General features: G+C 31.9%; 4 protein-coding genes across 7 annotated transcripts; 3 read left to right on the forward strand and 1 right to left on the reverse strand.

Moving 5' to 3' along the window:
- The first annotated feature begins 1,894 nt into the window (after positions 1 to 1,894).
- Positions 1,895 to 8,375, forward strand: LOC112775632 (uncharacterized hydrolase YNR064C). Of its 3 annotated transcripts, XM_025819401.3 has the most exons (14): positions 1,924 to 2,239; positions 2,627 to 2,689; positions 2,850 to 2,904; positions 3,043 to 3,098; positions 3,626 to 3,726; positions 4,164 to 4,233; positions 5,262 to 5,331; positions 5,446 to 5,502; positions 5,667 to 5,734; positions 5,862 to 5,942; positions 6,153 to 6,230; positions 6,636 to 6,791; positions 7,239 to 7,391; positions 8,138 to 8,375. In XM_025819401.3, the coding sequence occupies exons 1-14, from the start codon at positions 2,051 to 2,053 to the stop codon at positions 8,219 to 8,221; spliced, it is 1,281 nt and encodes a 426-aa protein (XP_025675186.1). In that variant the 5' UTR covers positions 1,924 to 2,050; the 3' UTR covers positions 8,222 to 8,375. The 3 variants fall into 3 exon arrangements, with proteins under 3 accessions (XP_025675187.1, XP_025675189.1, XP_025675186.1); XM_025819402.3 differs by lacking the exon at positions 2,627 to 2,689 and having other exon boundaries at positions 1,895 to 2,239; XM_025819404.2 differs by lacking the exon at positions 2,627 to 2,689 and having other exon boundaries at positions 1,897 to 2,239; positions 2,845 to 2,904.
- A 6,219-nt stretch (positions 8,376 to 14,594) lies between these two features.
- Positions 14,595 to 16,942, forward strand: LOC112777905 (putative F-box protein At5g55150). Of its 2 annotated transcripts, none has more exons than XR_011877657.1 (2): positions 14,595 to 15,362; positions 15,668 to 16,942. XR_011877657.1 is itself a non-coding variant. In XM_072227774.1 (2 exons), exons 1-2 carry the CDS (start codon positions 15,093 to 15,095, stop codon positions 16,414 to 16,416), a joined length of 1,038 nt encoding a protein of 345 aa, XP_072083875.1. In that variant the 5' UTR covers positions 14,604 to 15,092; the 3' UTR covers positions 16,417 to 16,942. The 2 variants fall into 2 exon arrangements, 1 of the variants encoding a protein (XP_072083875.1); XM_072227774.1 differs by having other exon boundaries at positions 14,604 to 15,362; positions 15,649 to 16,942.
- A 3,519-nt stretch (positions 16,943 to 20,461) lies between these two features.
- On the forward strand, positions 20,462 to 23,797 carry LOC112776720 (2-alkenal reductase (NADP(+)-dependent)). Its single transcript, XM_025820954.2, has 5 exons — positions 20,462 to 20,895; positions 21,494 to 21,674; positions 22,378 to 22,544; positions 22,797 to 22,879; positions 23,173 to 23,797. The coding sequence occupies exons 1-5, from the start codon at positions 20,662 to 20,664 to the stop codon at positions 23,549 to 23,551; spliced, it is 1,044 nt and encodes a 347-aa protein (XP_025676739.1). The 5' UTR covers positions 20,462 to 20,661; the 3' UTR covers positions 23,552 to 23,797.
- A 1,175-nt stretch (positions 23,798 to 24,972) lies between these two features.
- On the reverse strand, positions 24,973 to 25,939 carry LOC112777906 (F-box/kelch-repeat protein At1g30090-like). The gene is made up of 2 exons (XM_025822287.1): positions 25,398 to 25,939; positions 24,973 to 25,045 (listed from the first exon to the last, which is right to left on the reverse strand). Exons 1-2 carry the CDS (start codon positions 25,937 to 25,939, stop codon positions 24,973 to 24,975), a joined length of 615 nt encoding a protein of 204 aa, XP_025678072.1.
- Between the last annotated feature and the right edge of the window lie 993 nt (positions 25,940 to 26,932).

Genomic DNA, 26,932 nt, shown 5'->3' on the forward strand with positions numbered 1-26,932 from the left:
GTAATGTCATCAAGATTAAATTCAACTTAAACAAAATATACATCATACTAAAAATTGTCTAAAAATTAATAACGAAAATATAACAGACCTTTAAACAAATAAATAATGAGCAATATTATATAATAAAACACTAATAAATTTTTTTATGTCTGTTATGTTAAGCATTTCAAATATTATATTTGTCTTATTTTAATTTTCTCTCAAATTATTTCACCATGCTAATTACTCATATCATTTCAATTTTGCTGATTCACTTCATTTATCCCACCTTCGTTGTCATGCACTTATGACTTATATTTATGTAATTCACTTCACCTAATAATTATTATTTGTTACTGCCACATTTTCTCTTTCTTTTCTTGTCTTAAAATCTTCAGTATTCTTATATTTTATCCCAATATCTTTGTATCAAATGTTTTATTTTATGAGTTTTATTTCTTAAGTTCCATTACTCCTAAAACATATTTTCTTCAGCATTTAGCCACTTTATTATACTCTTATTGTCAATAAAGATCACAATATCTTTTTTTTGGCCTATAATTTGTTTAATAAAAATTAAATCACTAATTCCATACTTATAATAATAATTTCACCATCAATTTTTTAATAATATTCTATTTCATAAAACATTTGATCATATATCATGAAAATCTTTAAAGTAACCACCAATAATAAATTTGATCATATATCATGAAAATCTTTAAAGTAACCACCAATAATAAAATTATTACAGATAAAAATATATATTTTACATATCCATCAAATTAAAATGACACTCCATTAACTTCCTCCATCTTTTCATAAAATTTAATAATTTATATTTATACTATTGCTTTCACATAACTCATACGTTATAAAACGATCTCAAGATTATTTTTAAATATCCGAGAGTTCTAAACTATATAAAATTAAAAAATAGCCACAAAAATACCATAGGACCAAACTCACTTAAAGGATTTTTTTGCTTCTTATGCTCCACTAGATCACAATCACACAAATAATAATATAGCACTCCTTAATTTTAGTCTTTCATCCTAAGCTTACTATAATATAGTTAAAAAACCAACCTCTTTTATATTATAATAGTACAACACCAATCATTTATTCAAATGGCAGTTGCATAAAAAAATTAAATTACTTTCATACAAAAAAAAAAAAAAAATCACACGCATGCATTATTTCTGGAGACGAGAGAAATGTTTCATGGAAGTATTGTAATAAGAGAGTCCCATCAAGATTTATTATTTTTTTTATTAGTTAGTTATTAATATTTAAAAGTGTGAGATAAAATATATTGTTAGATTATTAGACTAAAAAAATTAAATTAAAAACTTATTTAAAAAGCTAATAATTAGAATTCATTCAAGAATTGAATTTTTTTTCATGTTTTTTTTTTCATGTTGTGAAATATAAAAGTTAATCATTTTAATTCTAACAAAAATTCTAATTCCCATATTTACTCTATTTATAAATCAGATTATTTTTAGTCTGATTTTCAATTCCATTCTCATGATTATAGTTTTAAAAATTGAAAAACTCAGAATATCTTTATAGAAGTATTCAATTTTTTTTAGTTAAAGATAAATTAGTAAAAATCAAAATCAATAAGAATTCAATTCTATTAAAGTTATGTATCATTTTAAATTATGGATTTAAATTAAAAATAGAATTGAATTTTTTTTAACAGAATTAGAATTTTTATTTTAAATTTTCTAAATACACTTTAAAAGAATTGAGTTAATCATGTCCAAAAAAAAAAAAAAAATTGAGTTAATGATTAAATGACAGTAAAAAAAAAATTTTAATGATATTTTAATTGTAATACCGTAATGTTGGCTTAAAAAAAAAGAAAGAAAAAAAAACTATATAATTAAGGCCATAATAACTAATAAGTGTAGAGTAGTGAGAATAACAACCAGAGAATCCCTATCCCCTTATGAAGTGAACTCAACAAAAAAAAAAAAAAAAAAAAGAGTAACTGTCCTTAATTCATTCCGTTAAAGCTGTTTTGTTTCAGTCTCCAACACCAACCACTCCTTCACTTAACGCCATGATCATTCAAACACTTCATTCCAGCCCAACCTTCCATGGCTTTTCTAGCTTCCACTCACACCTTTCTTGCTCTTCATCATCATCCTCACCATTCCTTGCTAAACGCTTTCTCTCCTTCGTTCCATTCCCTTCAAGAAATCCCCTTCTCAAGTTCAATTCCACTTCAAACGACAGCACTCCGGACCAAGTAACGTTCTTACTTTTCAACTTTTGCGGTATCTGTAGTAGCTTCACAAGATATTTTCTTTGTTCAATATATCTGTTCATTCTGATATTTATTACTCTTTATGTTCTCAAATAAATGTTCAATTTTGAATTAGGTTGAAATGTGTTAGGAATCATAAAAGGTTAAAAAATTGCTGTTGTAAAATTACCTTTGACAAAAGAAAAAATATATAATAATAATGTTATAATTATTAGATGGACTCTTATTTGATAACTAGTAAGTATTTTCTGCTTTAATCTCCACTCTCCATGCAATGTCAATGTTAAAGCATAATCATCAATGAGACATTTATAACCAACTTGGATTGGCTGAGTAGTTAGCTCTCTCGTTCGCTTAAGCAAATGTCAGGGTTCGGATTCAGCCTTATGCATGCAGCAATCCGGTCCTTCATCTGTTAGATTGGGAGATACGGTGCGCAACAAAAAAAATCAATGAGACATTTATGTTTTATACTATAGTAGTTATCGTCAAATAAGGATATTTTGGTAAATAATTTCGTGATCAGTTCTTGATTAATTTGTGCACAGATATTAAAATGATTTCCCAATCGTGTGGTTTGGTTGTAGTGCAGGATTATCTCCTTGATGCTCCAGAATCTGTTGGAGATGGCTTCTCTTTTAGTGGAGGTACGTCTGTATATGTTTTTTTTTTTTTTTTAATTTCAATGCATATGTTGGAAAAACAAACAATGCATTTGGGTTTTATGCAACGAAACTATTTGAGAAGTTTGTTGGTGAGTTTTTGTGGTCTCTTGTTTTTGACAGGAAAATATTCAGATGAGCCAAGTCCAAGTGATGAGTGGTTTAAACAAGGGAAAATGGTAACTAATATTTGTTTTTCATCCATTCCTTACATGGACACATAGTTTATGATAGGGGTAGATAAATTAGATTATAGGCTAGTTAGTTATATAGTCTTTAATATCATGTCATGAATCATTCGTTGTCAAATACTAAGCTTCTTGAGTTTTTCGGGTAGAGGTGGATGAATGACTATGTAATATGTATACAGCAGCATTGTTTGATCTAGAAATGAATGCCACCTGGTGAAATAAGATTGATGGCTTTGTTCTTGTTCTTGCTGCTGCTTAATTTTTCCTGTTCCTGTTATCTCTAGAATAGGCTCTTAACTGGGCAATTTTATAATATTCTATAGCAATGTTGTGCCTTTTAGAAAAATATTGTTGAAGTATAGTGCTCATTACTTTAGATATACACTTATTGAAAGAAGGAATATTGGTTGTAAAGTTAAGTACTTGATTTATTTCATTTCCTTGTGTTGCATGCAATATTGTTGTAATTTCAAGTTACATTTGTTGTGGCCTTATCAGTATTCTGATGTTATCAGGTTAAAGCCTATTCAAGTTCTGGCAGTGGCGAAAAGGCAAAAGATCCAATTTTCGGGCTCACTATGGGTGCTGGTTCTCAAGCTAGTAGCGATTTTTTCAGGTAAAAGAAGCTTTAATGTAAAGAGTTTACACTATTATGAAACCACTCATCCCAAAAGTTTAAGCTGATAGAAGAAGGCAACATTAATGGTTATATCTCTAACATAAACGAATATCCGACCAAGTGCTGCCATGTAGGCAAAAGTGGTTAAAATATCATAAAATACTTTTTTGCCGTTGCCAAGGCTTGAATCCATGGTTAAATATATAACCATTCATGTGCCTCTATCTAACAGTTTAAATTATTGGTGTAAGTGGTTTTATGACACCCGGGATCATTGGTTACGAGGACAAAATATTTACCATGTTGACCAATCCAACAGTATAGATAAAAGACTTGATAGAATTTATTGAACTTTGCTTCAAGAAAAAATGCGGAATGGTATTATTTTGAGGGTAACTGATTAAATCATATTTTTGTCAAAATGTATACAATAGATGGTTTTGTGTTGAAGTTGGAAGTGCAGATAATCCATCAGTGATACTAATCCATGGTTTCCCTTCACAGGTCAGCTTTATTTGTCAATAATTTCTAGACTGATCTTCAAAATTATGTTACTGTACAAAACTTTAATGGTTGCTCTCATAATCCTAAATCCACATTGTTGTTTATTATTAGGTAATTTTATCCATCGCAAGCCTGTATCCACAATCATGAATGATCTGATTTGAGTTCATTTGAATTTTCTTTATGCACTATTGAATAGTGGACAGAATGTTAGCATAACAATATAGCTCTTGTTTTTCTTTATAATTAGTCCTTGGTTAGCTCATGTACTCATTCGCTACTGGAATTATCATTGATAGTGGGTAGAAAATTGGGGTAAGTTTGGTTTATATTTTCATTTTCATTTTCATGTTCAGTATTTTTGTTTTTAGATTTTTGTGAAAAAAAAAAAAGCGAAAACAATTAAATACAGTTTCCTACTTTCATGTCCTGTTTTCAAAATCCTTAAAACAAAAAATGCTAAAATTGAAAACACAAGATGGAAACACAAGCCTAATACTAATAGACTATTAACTTGTTAGAGTTATTATCAGAAGGAGATGCCACTCCCAAAATTGATTGTTGATGAGGAAAGGGTGGTGCTGTCCAAGTGATTGTTAGCATAAGAAGAGAAAAGAGAGTAATGACTCACGAGGATAATGAAAGTGTCATAGTCGACTTCTAGATTTTAGGGAAAAAGATAGCAGTGTTTTTACAGGACATACTCTCATAATCTGTTAAAATTATAGGATTAAGGCAGGGAATGAGGGAAAAAGATAGAACAAAGCTAGAATGAAACTTTAGGTTGATGTAATATTGTTTTGTAACTTTGTTAAAACATACTGACTCAATGGTTCTTGAAACCAGTAGTTGGAATAAAGTAATAGTGCAACATTTGGCACATATTGAAGAGACAAGAACACTCCTAAGATTACTTCATCAATAAGATGATTAAATGATTCTGTGATTTTATTTTTAAGATAGTATAAGATATTATTATTATTAGATTCTGAACAGGAAGAACTTCTGGCAAATTTATGCTTCTGCAGGCATATTCATATCGCAAAGTTCTTCCAGTTCTCTCCAAGGACTATCATGCCATAGCTTTTGACTGGTTAGGTAAGATCACAATGTTTTTATTTATAAGTTTATAACATTTTGAATATTTTACTGATTTCACAAATAACCAATGCTGTGCTATCGAAATTCATTCCGTTTAGTCTCCTCTTTCAGGATTTGGGTTCTCTGATAAGCCTCAACCAAGATATGGATTTGACTACACACTGGATGGTAATTCCTTTCAACTTTCTAAGTAATATTAATTTCTTATCTCGATACATCGGTACATCATGCACTATGACAATCTAGGTGGTATAGGCTTCAGTATAATTTTATACTAATAAAGTTTTATTAAATTTACTCCACTAGACTTAGTATTTGCCTTCTATCTTCAGAATATGTGTCATCATTGGAATCGCTTATCGATGAACTTGCTGTTACTAAAGTCTCACTTGTTGTTCAAGTATGTTTGCCTATGCTCTTAAGAAGCTTGGATCCACCAGCTAAACTAAAAATATTTATTCTTTGACAAATGATAGGAAACTCCCTAACCTCTTTCTTCTTTTTCTTTTTCTCTTTTTTCTTTTCAGGGATATTTTGCACCAGTTGTAGTTAAGTATGCCAACTCTAATCAGGAAAAGATCAAGAACTTAATACTCCTTAATCCACCTGTACGTTTATTTCACTCGTCAATATCGAATATTTCTTTCAAAACTTATCCTATTAAGTATTAATAACATCATCAATAATATAAGAGAGCTTCCCTGAATAAGTGCCTGTGCCTTAGCATGGACACCATGTTCTGCATGTAAGTATATTCTTATTTTAATAGTCTTTTTCTTAGCAACTGCTAACTTCAGTTTCTCTTCTCACTTTATAAGCTAACAGCCCAACATGCCAAGCTTCCTCCAACATTATCCATTTTCAGCAACTTTCTGCTAGGTGAAATATTTTCACAGGTATATAGTTTTATGTTCATAATGTCCTGTTCAATCTCAAGTAAAAGATATGGTAGAAACTCAGGTACAGTTAACTTCATGTGAAGTTAATAACTGAGAGTGGTTAAATGATTTGACATATTTGACTAAATGTACATATGAAGTTAATTGCACCTGAGTTTCCACTAAATATACCTTCATCCGTTCACGGGTAGATTACACTAGTCTCCTCTGAGGTTATGATGATATTACACAGATACCCTTACAATAATCTCCATAGTTTCATGTTTACAGAGGAAGTTAGTGTCACATTTTACAAAACAATGTCTATGTAAAATCGTCTAACCTCTAGGGAAATCGGCGTAATGAAATTTATAGTTAGGTTGGTCCCAAGGGTTCTACATACTATGTTTCAATTGTGAATAGGATCCATTAAGAGCCAGTGACAAAGCTCTAACAAGCTGTGGCCCCTATAAAATGAAAGAAGAAGATGCAATGGTTTATAGAAGACCCTATCTCACATCTGGCTCCTCAGGTTTTGCACTAAATGCACTTAGCAGGACCATGAAGAAAGACCTCAAGGTGAACATTGAACAATTCTTTATACTCCCTCCGGTTCAAAATTTCAATTTGTGCATCAAATATCTGCATGTTTCTTATGAATCTCAAATTTTTATCACATATGATGATATTAGACTCTAGGAAGTAGATAAGTTGGTATAACAACCTCGTCATCCACTTTAGATTTGGTTAGAATGGTTCTATGTACACTAAAAATTAACCACTATGTATTTGCGTATATTTATACATATTGATTCACACATTTCTGCAACTAAACAATCAACTACTAGAATAATCAAACCTATCATAATCTTGTTACAGCAGAATAACAAAATTTTTTTATAAGATATCAAACACGTATTTCTATATACAGTGGCTAATTGGTAATTGATTTTTTATGTACACGTAGATTGATTTCATTTTTTGAATTGATAAGATGGTGGTTTGTATGCTTCACTTTTCCTTCAGCGGTATGTGGAGGATATGCAGAGAATACTCAAAGACCAAAGTTGGAAAGTGAAAACAACAATATGCTGGGGACAAAGGGACCGTTGGTTTCGTTATGATGGAGTGGAAAATTTCTGTAAGGATTCCAATCATACACTTATTGAAGTTCCAAAGGTAAAAATAATAAAATACTATTTTAGTTTTGAATCTGAAACTTGTTATGGAAAGCATAAATCTCAGGTTGCATTGTCTCCAAATAATTTTTTGTCATTGAAGTTTACTAAATTTTCAAAATTACCCCTAAATTTTGCTTTGTTACAATTTTGTCTCAAAAATTTTCTATTTGCATCAATATACTCCTAGCGGCTAATTTTCCAAAAAACTTAGGACAAATTCAACAACAATTTCACAAAAACAACTTCAATACAAGCAAGTCAAATATAGTTGGATGTATTATTGCTGGATTGACCCTAAACTTTTTGAAAATTTACCTATCAGGGTATATTTGATGCAAATAAAAAACTTTTAGGATAAAATTAAAACAAAATAAAACTTAAAATTTTTTTAAAAAATTTAGCAGACTTCTAGGACAAAAATTACTCTTTACCCTTTGTTATATAATATGCTCTTTTAAAATTCATCTCTTTAACCAATTATTTTTGGAATAATAATATTATGTCTTTTGCATATTGCAACAATAAAATAATTTTAGATATTCTCTCCCTAACATTAGTTTTTGCGATTCTCTAGAGTTTAGGTAAAAATCTAGAGAATCTTTGGTTGTATTTTTAAAATTTCTTCTTCAAAAAACAGTTATTTTTTTCATAACACAGGTGTTAACTTAAGAATCATAGTTTGTTAAGCACATTTTATGTCCAGAAATGGTGCAATCAAGAATTGACTTTGTTGCCACTTTGCAGGCAGGACATCATGTGCAAGAAGATTGTGGTGAAGAACTTGGACAACTTATTTATAAGACAATAAGAAGAAGGGACTACATATGAGCATATTTCCAAATTTCTAATTAAAAGAAAAAAGAAAATTTGTTTCAGGGTCGCTATTCTTCTAGTGAAACCTTTTGAATTCAATGCCAATCTATTAGCAATGTATCTTATCCAAAAGTAAATATATATACTTACCAAATTTTAATTTTTTTAACTCCGAAAAGTGGAAATTATGATATTTTGGCCTTTGCATTGTTAATGCATAATTTTTGGCCCCTTTCTTTTGCCAACAAATTTGAACATATATTTTTCGGATTCCGCTAACTTGAACCAACTAGTAAAAAAAAACAGGTATGTTATAAAAAAAAAATTCCATTAAAATAAAAAGAGATTGAATTAATTGGCTTATACTAGAGTTGGCTCCTTACTCCTTAGACTTTTTCATATTTTTCTTACGAAAACCTTTATGTGTTCTTGCGATCATGCATTTGTCCATTTATAGTTAAAAAAAATTATCAGCTATGTTCAATGGATATTTACAAATTAAAAATATATTCAAATCACATTTTGATTTGTATTAGGATCACTATTTTTTTAAGTTTTTTTTACTAATTACTAGAAAAGTCATTCTTGATTTATTATTTTATTGCTATAGAATGTAGGAGTGAGCACGAGTAGCGGGTATCCAATTACCCATCCGAATCCGAACTGAATCAATTAAATTGGTTCTGGAACCAACGGGTAATCGGGTTCAACCCGAACCAAACCGATGATCTTTGTTAGTGATTGGTTCGGGTATCGGTTCTGAGGGTGCAGAATCCGAACCAACCCGCGAACCCGATCATATATTAATTAAATAAAAAAAATAAAAAATATATATATGACTTTTCTATTAGACAAAGATTATTCACTATTAATATGTTTGGATTTTAATGAGTTTAGTTTTTTAATGTATTTGGTGTTTAACATGTTTGGATTATTGCTATTGATGTTACATGTTTATTGTACTTGTTGAATTTTTAATATAAAAGTTTGTTTTTTTTTTATAAATTTCAAAGTTATTGGGTACCTAATTACCCGAATCGAACCAATCCGTTCTTAATCGGTTTGTTTGGCTCGAATACATGTAAAAAAAATACAAATCTAAACCAAACCGAACCAATTATATTTTGATCGATTCGGTTCTAATTTTACCGTAAATCCAAACCAAACCAACCCGTGCTCATCCCTAATAGAATGAAGTGTGAATCCCAACTTAAGGGAAATCTATATTTTGAAAAGGTCATATAATAACAAGTGGATAGTAAGTTAAAAAAATGGTAGTCCATATAGCCATAGTTTCTTGGTAAATTGAGTTGACAGCTAGCATAGATTAATTAGGGAAAAAATTCTTTAAAGTGATAATATTAGTAAAGTGATAAAATGATATTTTAATCACCTCTAAATTTATAATATTTATTATTTGTGAGTCCTATTATTTTAACGAGTAATTTGACCCACTTTTAATCTTATCTCTAAAGTTACATTTGGTTCTAAAAATATGATAAGATAAGAAATTTTTTATTTTAATAAATAAATTAATTATAATAATCAATGAAATAAATAATTTAAAAAATATTTACCGAAATAAATACCTCTCTCTTATCTTGTTTACATTGTAAACGAGATAATTTACATTGAAATAAATATCTCTTATCTGGTTTACTGTGTAAACAAGGTATGTGTATTTTTTTAATTTTCATACATCTCGTTTCCAGTATAAATGAGATACATGAAAAATTATCTCATTTACAGTGTAAACGAGATATATGTATTTATAAATAATTAAATATAAATTTTAAAATAATAAAAAATATTAATAATTTAAATTGGACTAAACTATTAAAAATGGAATGTTTCAAATAATAAGAAAGATGTACGATTTTAAATAATAGGGAACAGTCCATTTTAAATAATAGAAAAGATAGACCGTCCATTTAACATGCACATAACGTGTTAAGGTGCTTATTTTGGTAATTATAAAATAAGCACCTTGCACATAACGTGTTAAGGTGCTTATTTTATAATTACCAAAATAAGCACCTTAACACGTTATGTGCATGTTAAATGGACGGTCTATCTTTTCTATTATTTAAAATTGTCAATTTTTTCTATTATTTGAAACATTCCATTTTTAATAGTTTGATACAATTTAAATTATTAATTATTTATAAATATATTTATCTCGTTTACACTGTAAACGAGATATATAAAAATTGAAAAAATACACATATCTCGTTTATATTGTAAACGAGATACATGCAAAACTGTAAACGAAATAAGAAAGGAGTATTTATTATGGTAAATATTTTTTAAATAATTTATTCCAATAATTATTATAATTAATTTATTTATTAAAATAAAAAATCCTAAGATAAAACACTGAGAATAAGACACAAAAGACAGATATACAAAAATTAATGTTCTTGTATCTTATTTGATAATAAATTAGAATAAATTGTGAAAATTTAATTTATTCTTAATAACTCCGCCTATGTTACACTTGCGGTACATAGTCGGTCCCAAGCCCGGATAAAGGAGGAGGGTTGTGTTAGGTCTTCGGCAACCAACATAAAAATATAGCCGAACCCCCATGACATGAATCAAAGACATTATTGCGCTAAAGCTAGGTCGTTGCCCGGAAGCAACGCGCCGTATGGCTCGAGTACGGTGTCGAAGCAAGAGCCGCTGCATCGGTGCCCGGATGTAGTGTTAAATGAGCAAGGGTTCTCGCGTTTTCGTGAACGGACGAGGGTAAATAAGCTAGTTCACAAAGGAAAAGGTAAAGGTCGAAGCGACAGAAGGTTGAGATTTGGGACATGGAACATAGGCACTCTAACAGGAAAGTCCATGGAGGTGGTGGACACCATGACAAGGAGGAAGATTAACATTATGTGCCTACAAGAAACGAAATGGGTTGGTGCAAAGGTTAGAGAGTTGGATACTTCTGGTTTCAAACTTTGGTATACAGGAAAGGTGAAGAATAGGAATGGGGTTGGAATAATTGTGGATAAGCAGTGGAAGAAAGACGTAGTGGATGTCAAGAGGGTGGGAGATCGGATCATCTCTATCAAACTTGTGGTGGAGGGAGGTGCTTTCCATGTGATTAGCGCCTATGCACCGCAAGTGGGTTCGGACGAACAACACAAGATAAGGTTTTGGGAGGATCTAGAGAGTTTGGTTCAAGGCATACCTTTGGGAGATAAGATTTTCTTAGGAGGAGATTTAAATGGCCATGTTGGGAGAGAAGTGACTGGATATGGGAGTATTCACGGAGGCCATGGTTTTGGGGTGATCAATGCCGAGGGTAAAACTATTTTGGACTTTTCCTCAACTTTTGATCTTCTCATCGCAAATACATGTTTTAAAAAGAGAGACGAACATCTTATAACCTATAAGAGTGGCATGACAAGCTCTCAAATCGACTTCTTCTTGTTGAGGAGAGTCGACCGGAAATTTTGCATTAACTGTAAAATTATCCCGGGAGAGAGTTTGACAACACAACATAGGGTGCTCGTCATGGATTTTCGCGTTGAGCAAAAGTTGAGGAAAAGACATCATACGAAGAACTCAATGACGAGGTGGTGGCGGATGAAAGGGGAGGAACAAAGAAGCTTCCTAAGACGGGTAGGAGAAGAGGCAAAGTGGGATGGGAATGGAAGCGCGGAAGAAATGTGGAGGGAGATGGCAGAAGTTATTAGAAGAACAGCAAAAGAAAGTTTTGGTGAATCTAAAGGAATATGACCAAGAGACAAGGAGTCCTGGTGGTGGAATGCGAGTATACAAGAAAAGATAAAGAAAAAAAGGGAATGCTTTAAAGAGTGGTCTTTATGCCGCAATGCAGATAACTGGGAAAAATATAAGGCGGCTAAGAAAGAGACAAAAGTGGCTGTAAGTGAAGCAAGAACAAGAGCATATGAGGGTCTCTACCAGTCTTTGGGCACGAAAGAAGGAGAAAAAGGTATATATAGAATCGCAAAGAGTCGGGAAAGAAGAACGAGAGATTTGGATCAGGTTAAGTGCATAAAGGATAAGGATGGAGAGGTGTTGGCTCAAGAGGAAAAGATTAATGAAAGGTGGAAGAGCTACTTCTACGAGTTATTTAATGAGGGACAGAAGACTCTTCCGAGCCTTGGTCGATTATGCACAAGGGAAGAAGATCAAAACTTTAACTACTATCGAAGGATTCGAGACTTCGAGGTAAAAGAGGCTCTAAAGCAGATGAAAAATGGCAGGGCAGTAGGACCTGATAATATCCCGATTGAGGTTTGGAAGGGTCTTGGAGAAAAAGGCATCAACTGGTTAACCAAGCTTTTTAATGAGATTTTAAGGTCAAAGAAGATGCCTGATGAGTGGAGAAAGAGCACCTTGGTACCTATCTACAAGAATAAGGGGGATATACAAAGTTGCGGAAACTATAGAGGGATTAAGCTTATGAGTCATACTATGAAGTTATGGGAAAGGGTGATAGAACGGAGGTTGAGAAAAGAGACACAAGTAACAGAGAACCAATTTGGATTTATGTCAGGCAGATCTACCACTGAAGCGATATACCTATTAAGAAGGATGATGGAGAGGTATCGTAGTAATAAAAGGGATCTACACATGGTGTTTATTGATTTGGAAAAAGCATATGATAGAGTACCAAGGGAGGTCTTATGGAAGGTTTTAGAAAAGAGGAGAGTAAGGATCGCATATATTCGGGCAATTAAAGACATGTATGATGGGGCCACAACTAGTGTGAAGACTCAAGGTGGTGTGACAGAGGAATTTCCTATTGGTATAGGATTACACCAGGGATCATCCTTAAGTCCATACCTTTTCACATTAGTCTTGGAAGTACTCACAGAGCACATCCAAGAGCCTGTGCCATGGTGCATGCTTTTTGCCGATGATATCGTCCTTATGGGAGAGTCAAGGGAAGACCTATATAAGAAGTTGGAGCTATGGAGAGAAGCTCTAGAAGTGTATGGTCTGCGCATAAGCCGTAGCAAGACGGAATATATGGAATGTAAGTTCAGTCTGAGAAGGGAAAACTCCAATATAGAGGTGAAGATTGGAGAAAACATCCTGCGAAAAGTTAAAAGTTTTAAGTATCTTGGGTGCATCATACAGGATAATGGAGAGATTGAACAGGATGTAAATCATAGGATCCAAGCAGGTTGGTCAAAATGGCGGAGTGCATCTGGTTTTATATGCGACAAAAAAGTGCCTTTAAAACTTAAAGGTAAATTCTATCGCACCGCTATAAGACCGGCTATGCTGTATGGTACGGAGTGTTGGGCGGCTAAAGGGGAGCACGAACATAAGTTGAGTGTGGCAGAGATGAAGATGTTGAGATGGATGAGTGGTCATACGCGATTGGATAAAATAAGGAATGAAGATATAAGGGAGAGAGTTGGAGTAGCACCCATTGTGGAAAAGATGGTTGAATCGCGTCTCAGGTGGTTTGGACATGTGGGAAGAAGACCGATAGAACATCCAGTCAGGAGGGTGGATGAGATGGAAGATGGACAAAGGGCGAAAGGCAGAGGAAGACCTAAGAAGACCATCCATGAGGTGGTCAAACGAGATCTACATGTAAACGGTCTCTCTGTAGACATGATACATGACAGAGCACAATGGCGTCGTTTGATTCATGTAGCCGACCCCACTTAGTGGGACAAGGCTTTGTTGTTGTTGTTGTTGTAATTTATTCTTATTTTTTTATTCAATAAATTTGAAAAAAATCTAATTATAAAAAATTTACAAGAATAATAAAAGAAAAATAAAAAATAAATTGTATCTCTTATTAATATTTTTGTGTTCGTTCTGTTATGATAAACACAAAATACTGAACACATTCATATCTCATTTATCAAAGACAATTTTATATTTCTATATTACAATTTTAGTCTCTCATCTCTATAAACAAACACGGTCTAATATATAAAATCTACAAAAAAAACATTTATTACATAAACCCCTCAAAATATATAAGTCTACCTCAAAAGATATGAAGATTTAGTGCAAACACATCACAAGCAAAAAACATATCATCATATAATTAACTTTCAAATCAACAGATGCATTTTAGCTCAAAAATTTAAGATAATAAACCATAATTTCTACCTCAATTCAAAGAATGAAGTAAAATTATAACTTATAAAATTATAAGACATAATGTAAACATGACTCGTATATTTTAAAAAAAATATTTAAAAATTTTGATAACATAAAAATTAGTTTATAAAAAATTTAGCTAATCAAAGTTACAAGTTACAAACGCAACTTCAAAAGAAAACATTAAATTAAATCCAATGATTCAAGAATAGCAAAAGCAATTAAGCAAAGATTTCATAACATAACAAAAATTAATTCAAAAATAACAAAAGCAAATGAGCAGAGATTTTAGAATATAACAAAATTCAATAATTCACCAACAATTATTATCTTGATATACATATACTCTCTAAAAACTTAGAAGAGAGTGGCAATTTGCTAGAGTTAGAAATGTTTAGTTTTTGTTCGTTTTTGGGCTTTAAGCCCCTTTTGACTATCAAAGAAAATATAAAAACTTAGAAGAAACCAACAGAAGAGGAGAGGAGGGAGGCAAGTCATGCGAAGTCGCTGGCGGTGGAGGCGCCGAGACCGATCCACGGAGAGAGCCAGAGTCAGACAGATCGCTGCGGGAGGGAGTGGAGCTTCGAGTCTGCAGCCGTAGGGAGGCAAAGCATCATTCACCAATGGAAGTCTTTGCTCAGGCGCTGGTAGGGGAGGGAAGTGCTGTTTGAATCGCAGCCTGAAGCCGGGTCAGGTGGAGCTTCTGTGTTGGTTGGGTCTGGGCCAGGTTGTTGGCCCGTTGCCCTGAAAGAAAAAAAAAAAAAAAGAAAGCTCGAAGTGTTTGAAGGCAATGGTGGATATTTACGGTCTCATCCTTGGCGTCAACCCTTTGAAGATGAAGAAATTGCAGCAGTCATGGAGGCAGCGCAGGGAGTTGAAGTGGAAGCTCGAAATACGTTTGTTATTGCCGTTTCTCCTTTTCCTTATTTCCTTGTGTCCAGCTGTTCCTCTGTGTTGTGAGTTGGGCAGGGGCCTAGCCCATGACAACGACAAAAAAAAAAAAAAAAAAAAAGAAGAAACCAACAGAAACAAGAATTGCATAATCGTACGATTTTGCGAGGTATGTTGCCATTTTGACTCCCTTGCTATAATGTTAGCATGTTAGTTAAGTGTCAGGCCGCTGAGGAGTTGAGGTTGTTAAGATTGACAATTTTTTTTTACCGGATCTTTTTTAATCTTTTTCAACAATATTTTATCTTATAATGATATTTTAATCAGATTTAAGATTTAATCTTTTTTTAAGATTTTTAATCTTTTTAATCTTTTAAGATTTAATCAGATTTTAGTTTCCTATTTTAATGTAGATATCTTAGTCTATTTAAAGTCTTAACTCTTAATCCTCAAAGTTCTCTTCCATAAAATTAGAGTGTCGAAAAAGAAGGGTGAAAAACTATACTCACACTTCAATGGCTTCTCCTTCTCTCTCGGTTCCCTACGCTCTTCTTCCAAGCCTTCAACAAACACACCTCATTGATGATGATGATGATCCTATAACTGTTGATCGAAGCATCTTCAGCTTATCAGAGAAAAAGCTTTATGAATGGAAGAACATATTGAAGGGTCATGTTGGAGCATGGTGTATCGGTTCTTCTCATGGTTGGATTGTACTTTTGGATCAGAATGGAGTTCCATTTCTTCTAAACTCTTCTTCTTCCACTACCATTAACGTACCACCTATTCCCCTTTCATTCTTGCACCCTGTCACATATTCTTACTTCACTGAATACTTAAGGAAAACCTTCATAGTCAAAGCAATCTTGATGTGTTGTGCCTCTCCTTCAAGCTACATTCTGGCTATCATATATGGTTCCAACTACAAGATTGCTTATTGCAATTCTGCAACTTGGGTTGAGCTCTCTCATGATAAGCAATCTTATTGTGACATTGTGTTCAGCAACAATTATCTTTATGCCTTGACACAAGATGGTTTTGTTGAAGTTTGGAATATTTGTGGACAAATTCCTAAAAGATTGATTCTTTTAACCCCAACTGTGGAGGCGAATTATGAGGAGGAAAAATCATATTTAGAAGATAATTTCTCAAGAAATTTATACTTAGTGGTATGCAGAAGAAATCTTACTGGTGACAAGATTTATTGGGAATTTTGTGAATGATGACGGGTTGACAATAGAAGAAGGAGATCTTTTATCATCTGAGGATACACAACCATTGATTTGTCCTTATAGAACAAAGTATTTTAGTGTTTATAAACTTGATATTGAAGACAAGAGATGGAAAAAGATGAGATCTTTACATGATAAAGTTCTGTTCTTGGGTGCTAATGAGTCTGTATCAATGGATGCTAAAGCTTGCTTGGGGTGTGAAGCAAACTCAATCTATTTCACAGATGATAGGTGGGAAGAGATGACTTTGGACTACATGTATGGTGGACATGATTGGGGTGTTTTCAATCTTCAAGACAAATGTGTTAAGAGCCTCATGCAATGTGCAAATAGGATTGACCCTCCACCAATTTGGGTAGTTCCATAGTAATTTAGGGTTTGCCATTTAGTAGAATGATATGGTTCTTTTGTAATTGATTTTTTTTTTTTGTTTCTTCTCTATTTGACAATTCAAAAAATCATGTAAAGAACTTAAGATTCACCGACTTTTTTTAAGTACATATGACACATTCCAATATATCTTTTTCTTTCCTCCTAGTAATCTATTCTGGTCTCTTTTTGGTAGAAACCTGGGTATTATGTGGTACCGTAATCACCTTTTCTTTTTTACTTATAATTTAAAGAACATCATAAGCAAATTGAATTGAACAGTGTTAAGCATTGTGTGTCTCTTATTATTCATGCTTACAATAAATGAAGAAAACATTTGGTTTCTATATATCGGAATGGGAAAGGAAAAACTATTGTTGTTTCTTGACTAAGGTCAACGTATTATTGTTGTACTTGTATATGCAGTAATGGCAGTTGCTGATATGGTGTTCTGTTTTAACTCATCACCTTATTCGGTTATTCCACTTATATTTGGTTTTGTGTTTATGTTTTGCTGCTTTACACGGTCATGGAGTTCTATTCTTGCTACTCCTGAGAGTGTAGAGGTGAAGTTATGATTGGATAACTAAAATTACTACATAAAATATTTTTGCACTTGACAGTAGTTAAAAAAGAAAAAAAAAATATTAAATCTATATTTTTTTAATTATATTTTGAATAATTTCTAGAGGTTCTTGTTATGGTGAACTGCTCTTTAGTGGATGATGTTGGATTGTGGTATCCAAAGAGTTTTTAGGGTAAAAGGAGTTTGATATTAGAAAGGAACAAAGTGTAAACCTTTTAAGTTATTGATAGCTTGGATTGGGAGCTATGTTCAAAGTAGCTTTGTTATCACATTATTGTTTGTGAAATCCCTCCAAATTGAATTGCCAATTTTGCTCTGAATCAAAGCTGCACTACATTATACCAAGCTAGGTTTGACAGGAACATTTGAGACCATATAGAACTTTGGATTTCAATGAAGTTGTAAGCCAAAAACCACTAGCATTTATGTTGATATTTACTGTATTGCTTTATTGCTGCTTTGATTTTATTTTTATTGCTTTAGTGCTGGAATTGGGGTTCTCAATGCTGCAAGAAAAACAATGGCAAGGATGTTGGGGAATAATGAGATTGCTTATGAGAGTGCAAAGAGTCAATTTTGGGTCGTTGACGCAAAGGTATTGTATTTCCTGGTACTCGTAGTTTAATTCTTGTCTTCCCTATTGGTATAAATAGTGTCGGATCTAAAAAATTTTGATAGTGAGGCAAAATATATATATATAATAATTTTTATAATAAAAAAAATTATATATACATAAAAATTAATTATCAAATTATTTATTAATTATTATGTATTTGTATATAAATATATATATTATTTAATTTATTTTTAATGTGTATTTTTTATTTTAATATATATACACAAGTAGTTATTTTTGAGGTAAATATAACATGATTAGTTTTTATAATATCTAATTTTACAAATTAAAACACTAAAATAATCATTTATAAATAGGATAAAGTATATTTTCTTATAACTATGTTGTACGGGTAAATATTTCTGTTTATCCATTGCAGATAGTAGCATGTTATCAGGGACGGATCTAGAAATATTATTAAGGGGGCTAATGATATATATAATATTAAAAAATTATGCAAAAAATTATATAATGTAACATGTATTACAAAAATATACCGATAGAGAATATATTTTAAAGTGCAAAAAATATGTGTGTACTTTTTACTAATGAATTACTCGATTCTTGGCATTATAAAATTCATCGAAAATAGAATCTGTGTCAAATTTTTCAACAATTTTTTCAATATAATTAAAAGACAATTAACAAGAAATTTATCTTTTATTTTGTTTCTGAGTCATTCTTCAAAATATTCATAACTAAAAAAGATCTTTGTAGTAGTTGAAACAGAGAGAATTAATACCAAATGAATAAAAAAAGACGATCACAAGAAAAAAAAAAGAATCTACTTTATCAGGTTTGAAAAATTTTATTTAATTAAAAAATATTAGTAATAATATATTTTTTTATATTTTTTAAATATTGTTACTTACTTTTTAGATATTAGAAATCATTAATATTTAGGTTGGACTAGACTATTATTTATAGGATAAAGTATGTTTTTTGTTCCTGAAGTTTAACAAAAATTTCAAAAATACCCCTAAGTTTTATTTTGTTTCAATGTTGAAACAGAAGTTTTCAATTTGCATCAATATATCCTCGACGGCTAAATTTTCAAAAAATTTAAGACCAATCTAACAATAATGCATGAAAATTATGTTTGATTTTTTGTGTTGATGGATTGTTCTTATAAAATTGTTGTTGAACCGGTTTTAAATTTTTTGAAAAATTAGCTGTCAGAGAGATTTTTTATACAAATCGAAAATTTTTGGGACAAAATTAAAACAAAATAAAATTTAGAGGTATTTTTAAAATTTTTGTCAAACTTCAAGAACAAAAAATATACTTTACTTTTATTTATATTAAAGTAAATATTAAATAAATTTAAAAAAAAATTAAATCATATTTAATAATTTATTACTATTAATTTTTTTTAAAAAAAATTGGCGAAACTTCCCATCGCTCTCCGTATGTCGGTTATGGTGCCTTCATATCATCGTAAGTGAAAAGTTAGAAGAATAAGTTTTGTGATTATTGGATCAAAATAAGTGGTTAAGACTTAAGATCATATGAGGAATTAAAATAGTCACACAAAAAAAAATATGAGGAATTAAAAAGAGTCACGTGACATACACAATGACGTTAACACATTAATACGCCATACCCATAACCTAAAATCACCCATGCGCCCACCCTGTTCTGTCTTCCGAAACCAAGTTGGATTGCCCCAAAAGAGATGACAAAAAACAAAAAAAGAGAGAGAAAAAACATGAAAGAGCAATTATATATATTATCAACTAGTGAAAAGGAAATTAAAAAATAAAGAAAGTTAGAGCATCAATAGAATTTATTATTTTTTATTAGTAGTTAGTTAATAATATTTAAAAATATAAATAAAAAATATATTATTATATTATTAAACTAAATTAATTAGATTAATGACTAAAAGTATTAATAAAAAATAATAAATTTTATTGATTTTTGAGTTTTTTTCATTATATATATATATATATATATATATATATATATATATTGAAATTTTAAATGTTATAAATATATTTTGGACAAATTTAATTTGTCTTTGACAAAAGTATTTAACAAATTAATTTTTTGGTCTTTTAGAATATTAGACAAATTAATTTTTAAAAAATAAATAAAAAAGTTATTCCTTTATTTTTTAAAAAAAGTTTAGAAGTATAAATTTTCAATCATGTGTTTTAGAAATCAAAGTCTAACTTGTTACTCTTTTATAAATGTTAAAGACTAATTATTGTTTTATTTTATTGAAAACTAATTTATTTATTATTTAAAAAATTAAAGACTAACGTTATCAATTTTTTGTTAAAAATTAATTTATTTCATATAAAAAGAAATGTATTAATATGTATTTTAAAAATATATTTTAAGAATATTAAAGAATATTTTATTAAAATTACTATAATTTTTAAATATTTTTAATATATTAAATATATTAAAAATTTTAAAATTTCTATTATTATATTTTTAAAATATACCTTTATGACACCATATAAATTCTTTTTCAAAAGCAATGACACAAATTGAAAGAAAGAAAATGAGGTCCCACGCATGCAACTCCATTATCAGCTTAATACATGTCATCTAATAATCTTTCTTCAAATCCTCATCGTAATCTCATCACTTCTTTCCATTTCTATAAAAATCTCTCATATTTTGAAGAACTGAACCAAACTTAACTAACATAAACATGGCTGAAGTAGTGAGGAACAAGAGGGTTGTTCTGAGGAACTATGTCACTGGTTTCCCCAAAGAATCAGACATGGAAATTGTGGAAGGAACCATAACTTTGAAGGTTCCAGAAGGTTCCAAGGAGGTGCTGCTCAAGAACCTCTACTTGTCATGTGATCCTTTCATGAGGAATCTCATGAACAAGCCCCAAGGCACTGAGACCAGCAGTGGCCTTAACTATACTTCTGGATCTGTAAGTAGAAATGAACTTCTGAAATTTTTAATGTATTAAATGGATTGAGAACTTCAAAATTTACTCATCAATAATGCTAGATGAACAATCCTTTTTGTGCAACTAAAGCTTGGGAGGTTCACATTTAATCATTTTGTGTTGCTATTGCAAATATGAAAACTTCTTTTAAGTTTTGTACAATGATTGTGCATAGAGAGTTGTTTATCCAAAATTATTCTTGATCGATTTTAAAACCTTAATAAATATGTTTAGGGAACTGGTTAATATTTTAAAAAATATGGGTTTTAATTTGCTATCAAAAGTGTGAAAGTGTATTTGCTACACACCTAACAAAAAAAAAAAAAACTCATGAATGAAGGTACTTAAGCATTGAAAATACTATATTCAGTTATGAAAATACTATATGCACACCAAATTAGTCACTATGTATTTGTGTATAAATACATGAATTGTCTAACTCATTTTCAATGTTTATTTTGTATTTCAATGTGTATTCTATAAAGGTGGCTGATTCACTGACCGATTTTTTGTGTACACGTAGTATGGTTGATTCTGCTATTACTATCAGTTGCAATGTTGATGTGTGTGCAATTTGCAGGCAATAGGTGGGTTTGGTGTGTCCAAGGTGATAGATTCTGGAAGCCCAGATTATAAGTATGGGGATTTAGTATGGGGGCTTACTAAATGGGAGGAGTACAGCTTGGTCCCTTCATCTCAAATAATCTCCAAAATTCAGCACACTGATGGTGTTCCACTTTCTTACTATACTGGAATTCTTGGTATGTATTGAAAAATTCAATCTAACTTTGATTTTGAATGAATCATATGCTTGATTACTGACATGAACTGAAGCTTGAAACTTATGAAATTTTCGTCCGTTATTAAAATAATCTATTGTCTTGGTGGCTGTTTGTAGTCCATTCATATTCCAATCACAATTTTGGTTAAGGTGAAGGCAATAACACTTTAAGTAGTTTTCCTTCTTTCTTCTTTCCTTTTTCTTTTTGGCACTTCATTTTGGAGGTGAACATATATTATATAACATTTTGAGTTGAGTTAGATTCACTCAATTATCGTATAATTGAAATCTTACTGCTTTTATATGTCTATTTAGTACTATTTATGATTTATGATAGTGTACATATATTTTAATTTTTTTGGCCAGAGATTTGGTTTCGTCAGATTGAATGTTGAGAAATCATGAATGCAATCTTCTGTGTTTGTTGTGAAGTGATTATTTCTCAACTATGAAGTTTTCACATGATTATAAATTTGCTTTTGACAATCATGTATCATTAACATTCTATTATTTATAGAAAAATTATGTTCTGCAAGAGGCTGTTACTGGTAGCTAAATTCTCTTATATGTCTATTGCTGCCACCTTTTTTCTTTTTCATTTTCTTCTTCATAAAAATCATTGCTTTGTGGTTTTAATATTAGAGTATTAGACACCTTCATTGTTTTACAATGATTTAATGCAGGCATGCCAGGAGTGACTGCTTATGCAGGTCTCTTTGAAGTAGGCTCTCTCCAAAAAGGGGAGAGAGTTTTCGTTTCGGCTGCTTCCGGCGCAGTCGGCCAACTTGTCGGACAATTCGCTAAACTTACAGATTGTTATGTTGTGGGAAGTGCTGGAAGTAAAGACAAGGTATTGCTTTAATTATTGCATTTATATCTGATTAAAGGAAAAATTGAGACTCAAAATATCAATTAAGTATGGTTTTGTCTTGATATATGTCAATTAGGAATAAGCTAAGGTTCTGTCATGATAAATGATTTGGATAACTAGCCTAAATTGTAAGGAGTTTTAGTTTTTAATGTAACACATCCTGTTTCATTTGTTTACCTAGTAAAAGTAAACTTCCCCCTCAAATTTATGTCTGTTACTAATTGATATCAGGTGGATCTGTTAAAGAATAAATTTGGATTTGATGAAGGTTTTAACTATAAAGAAGAGCCTGACCTCAATGCAGCTTTGAAGAGGTGAGTTCATAACAACTTTAGAAAGTTAAATTTTAGTTTAATTATATTTAAAACCATGGAAAGGGAGTTTTAGACCGTGTAACCTCAACATCATGGGTTCAAGCCGTGAAAAGGTAGAGAAAAGTAAATTAAGTACATAAAACATGAAATCGTAATAAGATTTAAATCGTAAAATTGTCAGACTTAGTACAAATCTTATAAAATCTATTGACTCATTTAAAATCGTAATATTAAAAGATTTTAAGAGTTAAATCGATATTCTAGTTACTAAGCTGATACAATTATGGGGTCAGGTATTTTCCGGAAGGCATTGATGTTTACTTTGAGAATGTGGGAGGAAAGACGCTTGATGCCGTGCTCCTCAACATGAGAGTCCAGGGTCGCATACCGGCTTGTGGAATGATATCGCAGTATAATCTAACTCAACCGGAAGGTGTAACGAATTTGGCTAACATTGTATATAAGAAGATTCGTATGCAGGGTTTTCATTTCTTCGATTATGTTAACCTGTATCCAAAATTCTTGGAGTTTGTCCTCTCTCATCTCAAAGAAGGGAAGATTGTTTATGTGGAAGACATAGCTGAAGGTCTTGAGAACGGCCCTGCAGCCTTGGTTGGCCTTTTTAGCGGTCGCAATTTCGGAAAACAAGTGCTTCTTGTTGCTCCTGAATAAAAACATATGCTTAACACACATGGTTTAAATATAAATGCTTTAAAGACATAGATGCTTGTTTTTAAGTATTTTTCTCTTTTTGGTGGATGATGGAGTGTAACAAAATGTGTATTGCATTTGCACTCATCCTCCTCAGCTATGTAGTAATGTACTGTGAATTGTGTGGACTACTGTACAACCGTAGTAATAATGTATATACAAAGGGGATCCTCCCATAAAGACACAAAAAATGTCTTTTTTTTTTAAGATGTTTTTTAATAATTAAAATTTAATACATATAATCGTTTAAATTATGTTATTTTTGTCAAAATTAGGTCAGACAAATTAATTTGACCGAAAAATAGTGAATCAAATTTTGAATTTGTCTAAATTAATATTATTTTTTATAAAAAATGACTACAATATCCCTATTTTATACAAAATGACTAAAATACTCTTATAATATATATTAATTTTGAGAATTTTAAATTCTAGCCATTTTCTTCTCTATCGTTATAGGGTTAGAATTTAAAGTTTTCAAAATTAATATATATATATATGATAGGGATATTTTAGTTGTATTTTATAATAGAGATATTGTAGTAATTTTTTATAAAAAATATTAATTTATATCGATTTAAAAATTTAATTTATTAATTTTTTTGTTAAACTGATTTATCCAGTCTAATTTTAATAAAAATAATACAATTTTATTGATTATATGTGTTAAATTTTAATTTTTAAAAAATATCTTTAAAAAAAATATTTTTGACATCTTTATCTAAGTGACTCCCATATAGTAATGTGCTTGTGCTATGTTATGGTTAAAAATTTTTTACTTTTGGACAGGGAGTTAACTACTTTACCAATTCAAATTAATTGTTTTGGTTATTGTATTGTGAAGAGTGGAATTATATTCTTTTTTATATTTAGTGTATACCTGCAAAATAAATTATCTATATATAATCAATATATTATTCTACTTTTTGGCTCTTATTTAAAATTTATATTTTTTAATAGAATTAATTTTATTACGTTAAAACCATGGTTCTGTATTATTTTTTTAATTTTATAGAATATAAAATTATATATTTATAATTAATATATTATCTATTAGAGTAAAGGACAAATCCGTCCCTAACTTTTTTTTTCGCGGACATTTTCGTCCCCGAGGTTTGGAAAATACTTTAATGTCCCTGACCCTCCGAAAAAGTGGACATATTTATCCCTCCATTAGAGTCGCTCCGTTTGCCCTTACGGAAAACGGTGACATGGCTTCCGTGGCGCTGACCTGGCCGTTACGAGCTGTCACGTGGGATGGACTTTTGAAAAGAGGACGTATTAGTCATTTCACACCAAAACGTGTAGCGTTTCAAAACAGGACATATTAGTCCTCTCACCCCAAAACGACGCCGTTTCTCCCCCACCCCTCCAAACACACTTTAATCCCCTTCTGCATTTCCAATCAACAATACTTCACCAAATCCAGAAGCAGCAAATTCAGCACTTCCAGTTCTGCAATTCCAGAATCATCAGCAATGCATCCAAAACACATAAACAAAGAATCAACAGAGTAACAAATCGCAGCAACATCAGCGAAATTTCAAGAAAAACGAGAGGCATGAGTCTAAGCAATTTCAGATTCAACAAACAATTCAGCGACATATTCACCAACAACAGAGCACAAATTCAATTTCACAGGCTCAGTTCACAATTTAAACAGTCCAGATTGTGCAATTTATGAAGAACATGTAAGAACTTCTTATAATTCTGGAAAAATTGCTACACTCTCAAATAGAATCAGCAACTTACCAGAAATTGCATATGGAGAAAACGGATCTGAGAGAATAAGAAAAATTATGCAAACATCACCTGAGAGCTTGAAGGAGTGAGAACAGATAAACTCTCCGGTGCATCGATTACATGCCATCGAACACTGAAGCTCCATTTTTCGTCAGAATTTTCGTCTGGAAGCAGTCTAGAGATATGACCAACAGCAACATGAAGATTTCGGCCCACGACATAAATATGGCAATCGCAAGCATTGACAGCAAAAGGCTTGCATATTTGCTCAGGCAAAGGGGGGCCATTTATGGCATCCCAGGAGTCTGTTTCCGTGTCATAGACCTTTAGCTTCAATCTTTCGAGCTCAGAGACAACAAACAAGTGGCCATAAACAACGACACTTGAACCGGTCCAGCCTTTTCTAAGTCCAACAGCCATGTTTTCCCAATTATCTGTTCTGGGATCATAGACTTGTCCCCTTGGAGAGACATAAAAGGGCCATAACCAGCCTTCCTTGACGAGAAGCTTCCCGTTGAGAACTGCTGCATCATAAGATGCCATATTGGTTCCCATGCTGGCCATAGAGCGCCAATTTCCAGTGAGAGGATCCAATACCTTTCTCATCTAAATACACACCTCACCTAAACCCTCCCTTTCACAACTAAACTTGATTTCATTCCCCCCAAAATCCAAATCCTCCTCAACAAACACAAAATTCCCTGACTTTATGAAAGCAACTTCACCACAAAGCCAGTAACTTTACCATCAACTGGAAAGAATTTAACTTTGGAGCACAGAAATACCAATTTACAAAAAGACAAAAGCTTAGAAGCAGCACATAGAAAAAATCTCAGCTTTATCTGAAATAGCAATCACTAAGGACCCCACGGCGGGCCCCACGGAGACGTCGTCGTCCTTGGCGAAAGCATCATCGTCAGTGCGTATGCACTTGTCAAGTATGAAGGGAGTGGGAGCGAGCAAGGGCTTGTGGTCGAGCGAAGACGATGCGGAGGTTGAGGAAGGAGAAGAGAGAGAGCCAGCACCGCCGTGTACAGAGACGGAAACGGAGGAGAAGCTGGCGGGAGTGGAGTGGTTCCGATTCCGGTGGCGGCGATGATTGAGGGCTCGGCCTGGCGGAGGAGCCACTCGATGGTCTAGCCGTTGGACTTGTGGCCGAGCTCCGTCGGATGCCATGGGTTGGAATGCTCCCTTTCTTCCTTCACCCGCTTCACCTTCACACTGCATTCGAAGGATTAGGGCTCAAGGATTTCATAGATTGGGGATGGGGGAGAAACGGCGACGTTTTGGTTCCTGGGAACTAATACGTCCTCTTTTCAAAAGTCCATCCTACGTGGCAGCTCGTAACGGCCAGGTCAGCGCCACGGAGCCACGTCACTGTTTTCCGTCAGGGCAAACGGAGCGACTCTAATGGAGGGGTAAATATGTCCACTTTTTCGGAGGGTCAGAGACATTAAAGTATTTTCCAAACCTCGGGGACGAAAATGTTCGCGAAAAAAAAGGTCAGGGATGGATTTGTCCTTTACTCTATCTATTATCTAGTATATATATAATGGAAATTAGAAGAAATTTAGTATAAAAAATTTATTTTCTAAAATA

Source organism: Arachis hypogaea, chromosome 19, assembly GCF_003086295.3.
Source record: "Arachis hypogaea cultivar Tifrunner chromosome 19, arahy.Tifrunner.gnm2.J5K5, whole genome shotgun sequence".
Taxonomy (NCBI): Eukaryota; Viridiplantae; Streptophyta; class Magnoliopsida; order Fabales; family Fabaceae; genus Arachis; species Arachis hypogaea.

Coding starts and splice junctions, on each gene's coding strand:
- LOC112775632 (XM_025819401.3), top strand. CDS start 2,051: ATGATCATTCAAACACTTCATTCCAGCCCAACCTTCCATGGCTTTTCT. Junction 5,332..5,445: donor CATAGCTTTTGACTGGTTAG/GTAAGATCACAA, acceptor CTCCTCTTTCAG/GATTTGGGTTCTCTGATAAG. Junction 7,392..8,137: donor CACTTATTGAAGTTCCAAAG/GTAAAAATAATA, acceptor GCCACTTTGCAG/GCAGGACATCATGTGCAAGA.
- LOC112777905 (XM_072227774.1), top strand. CDS start 15,093: ATGGTGGATATTTACGGTCTCATCCTTGGCGTCAACCCTTTGAAGATG. Junction 15,363..15,648: donor TAATCGTACGATTTTGCGAG/GTATGTTGCCAT, acceptor TAATCCTCAAAG/TTCTCTTCCATAAAATTAGA.
- LOC112776720 (XM_025820954.2), top strand. CDS start 20,662: ATGGCTGAAGTAGTGAGGAACAAGAGGGTTGTTCTGAGGAACTATGTC. Junction 21,675..22,377: donor TTACTATACTGGAATTCTTG/GTATGTATTGAA, acceptor GATTTAATGCAG/GCATGCCAGGAGTGACTGCT. Junction 22,545..22,796: donor GTGCTGGAAGTAAAGACAAG/GTATTGCTTTAA, acceptor AATTGATATCAG/GTGGATCTGTTAAAGAATAA.
- LOC112777906 (XM_025822287.1), bottom strand. CDS start 25,939: ATGAGAAAGGTATTGGATCCTCTCACTGGAAATTGGCGCTCTATGGCC. Junction 25,046..25,397: donor CCTTCAAGCTCTCAGGTGAT/GTTTGCATAATT, acceptor CTGGAATTGCAG/AACTGGAAGTGCTGAATTTG.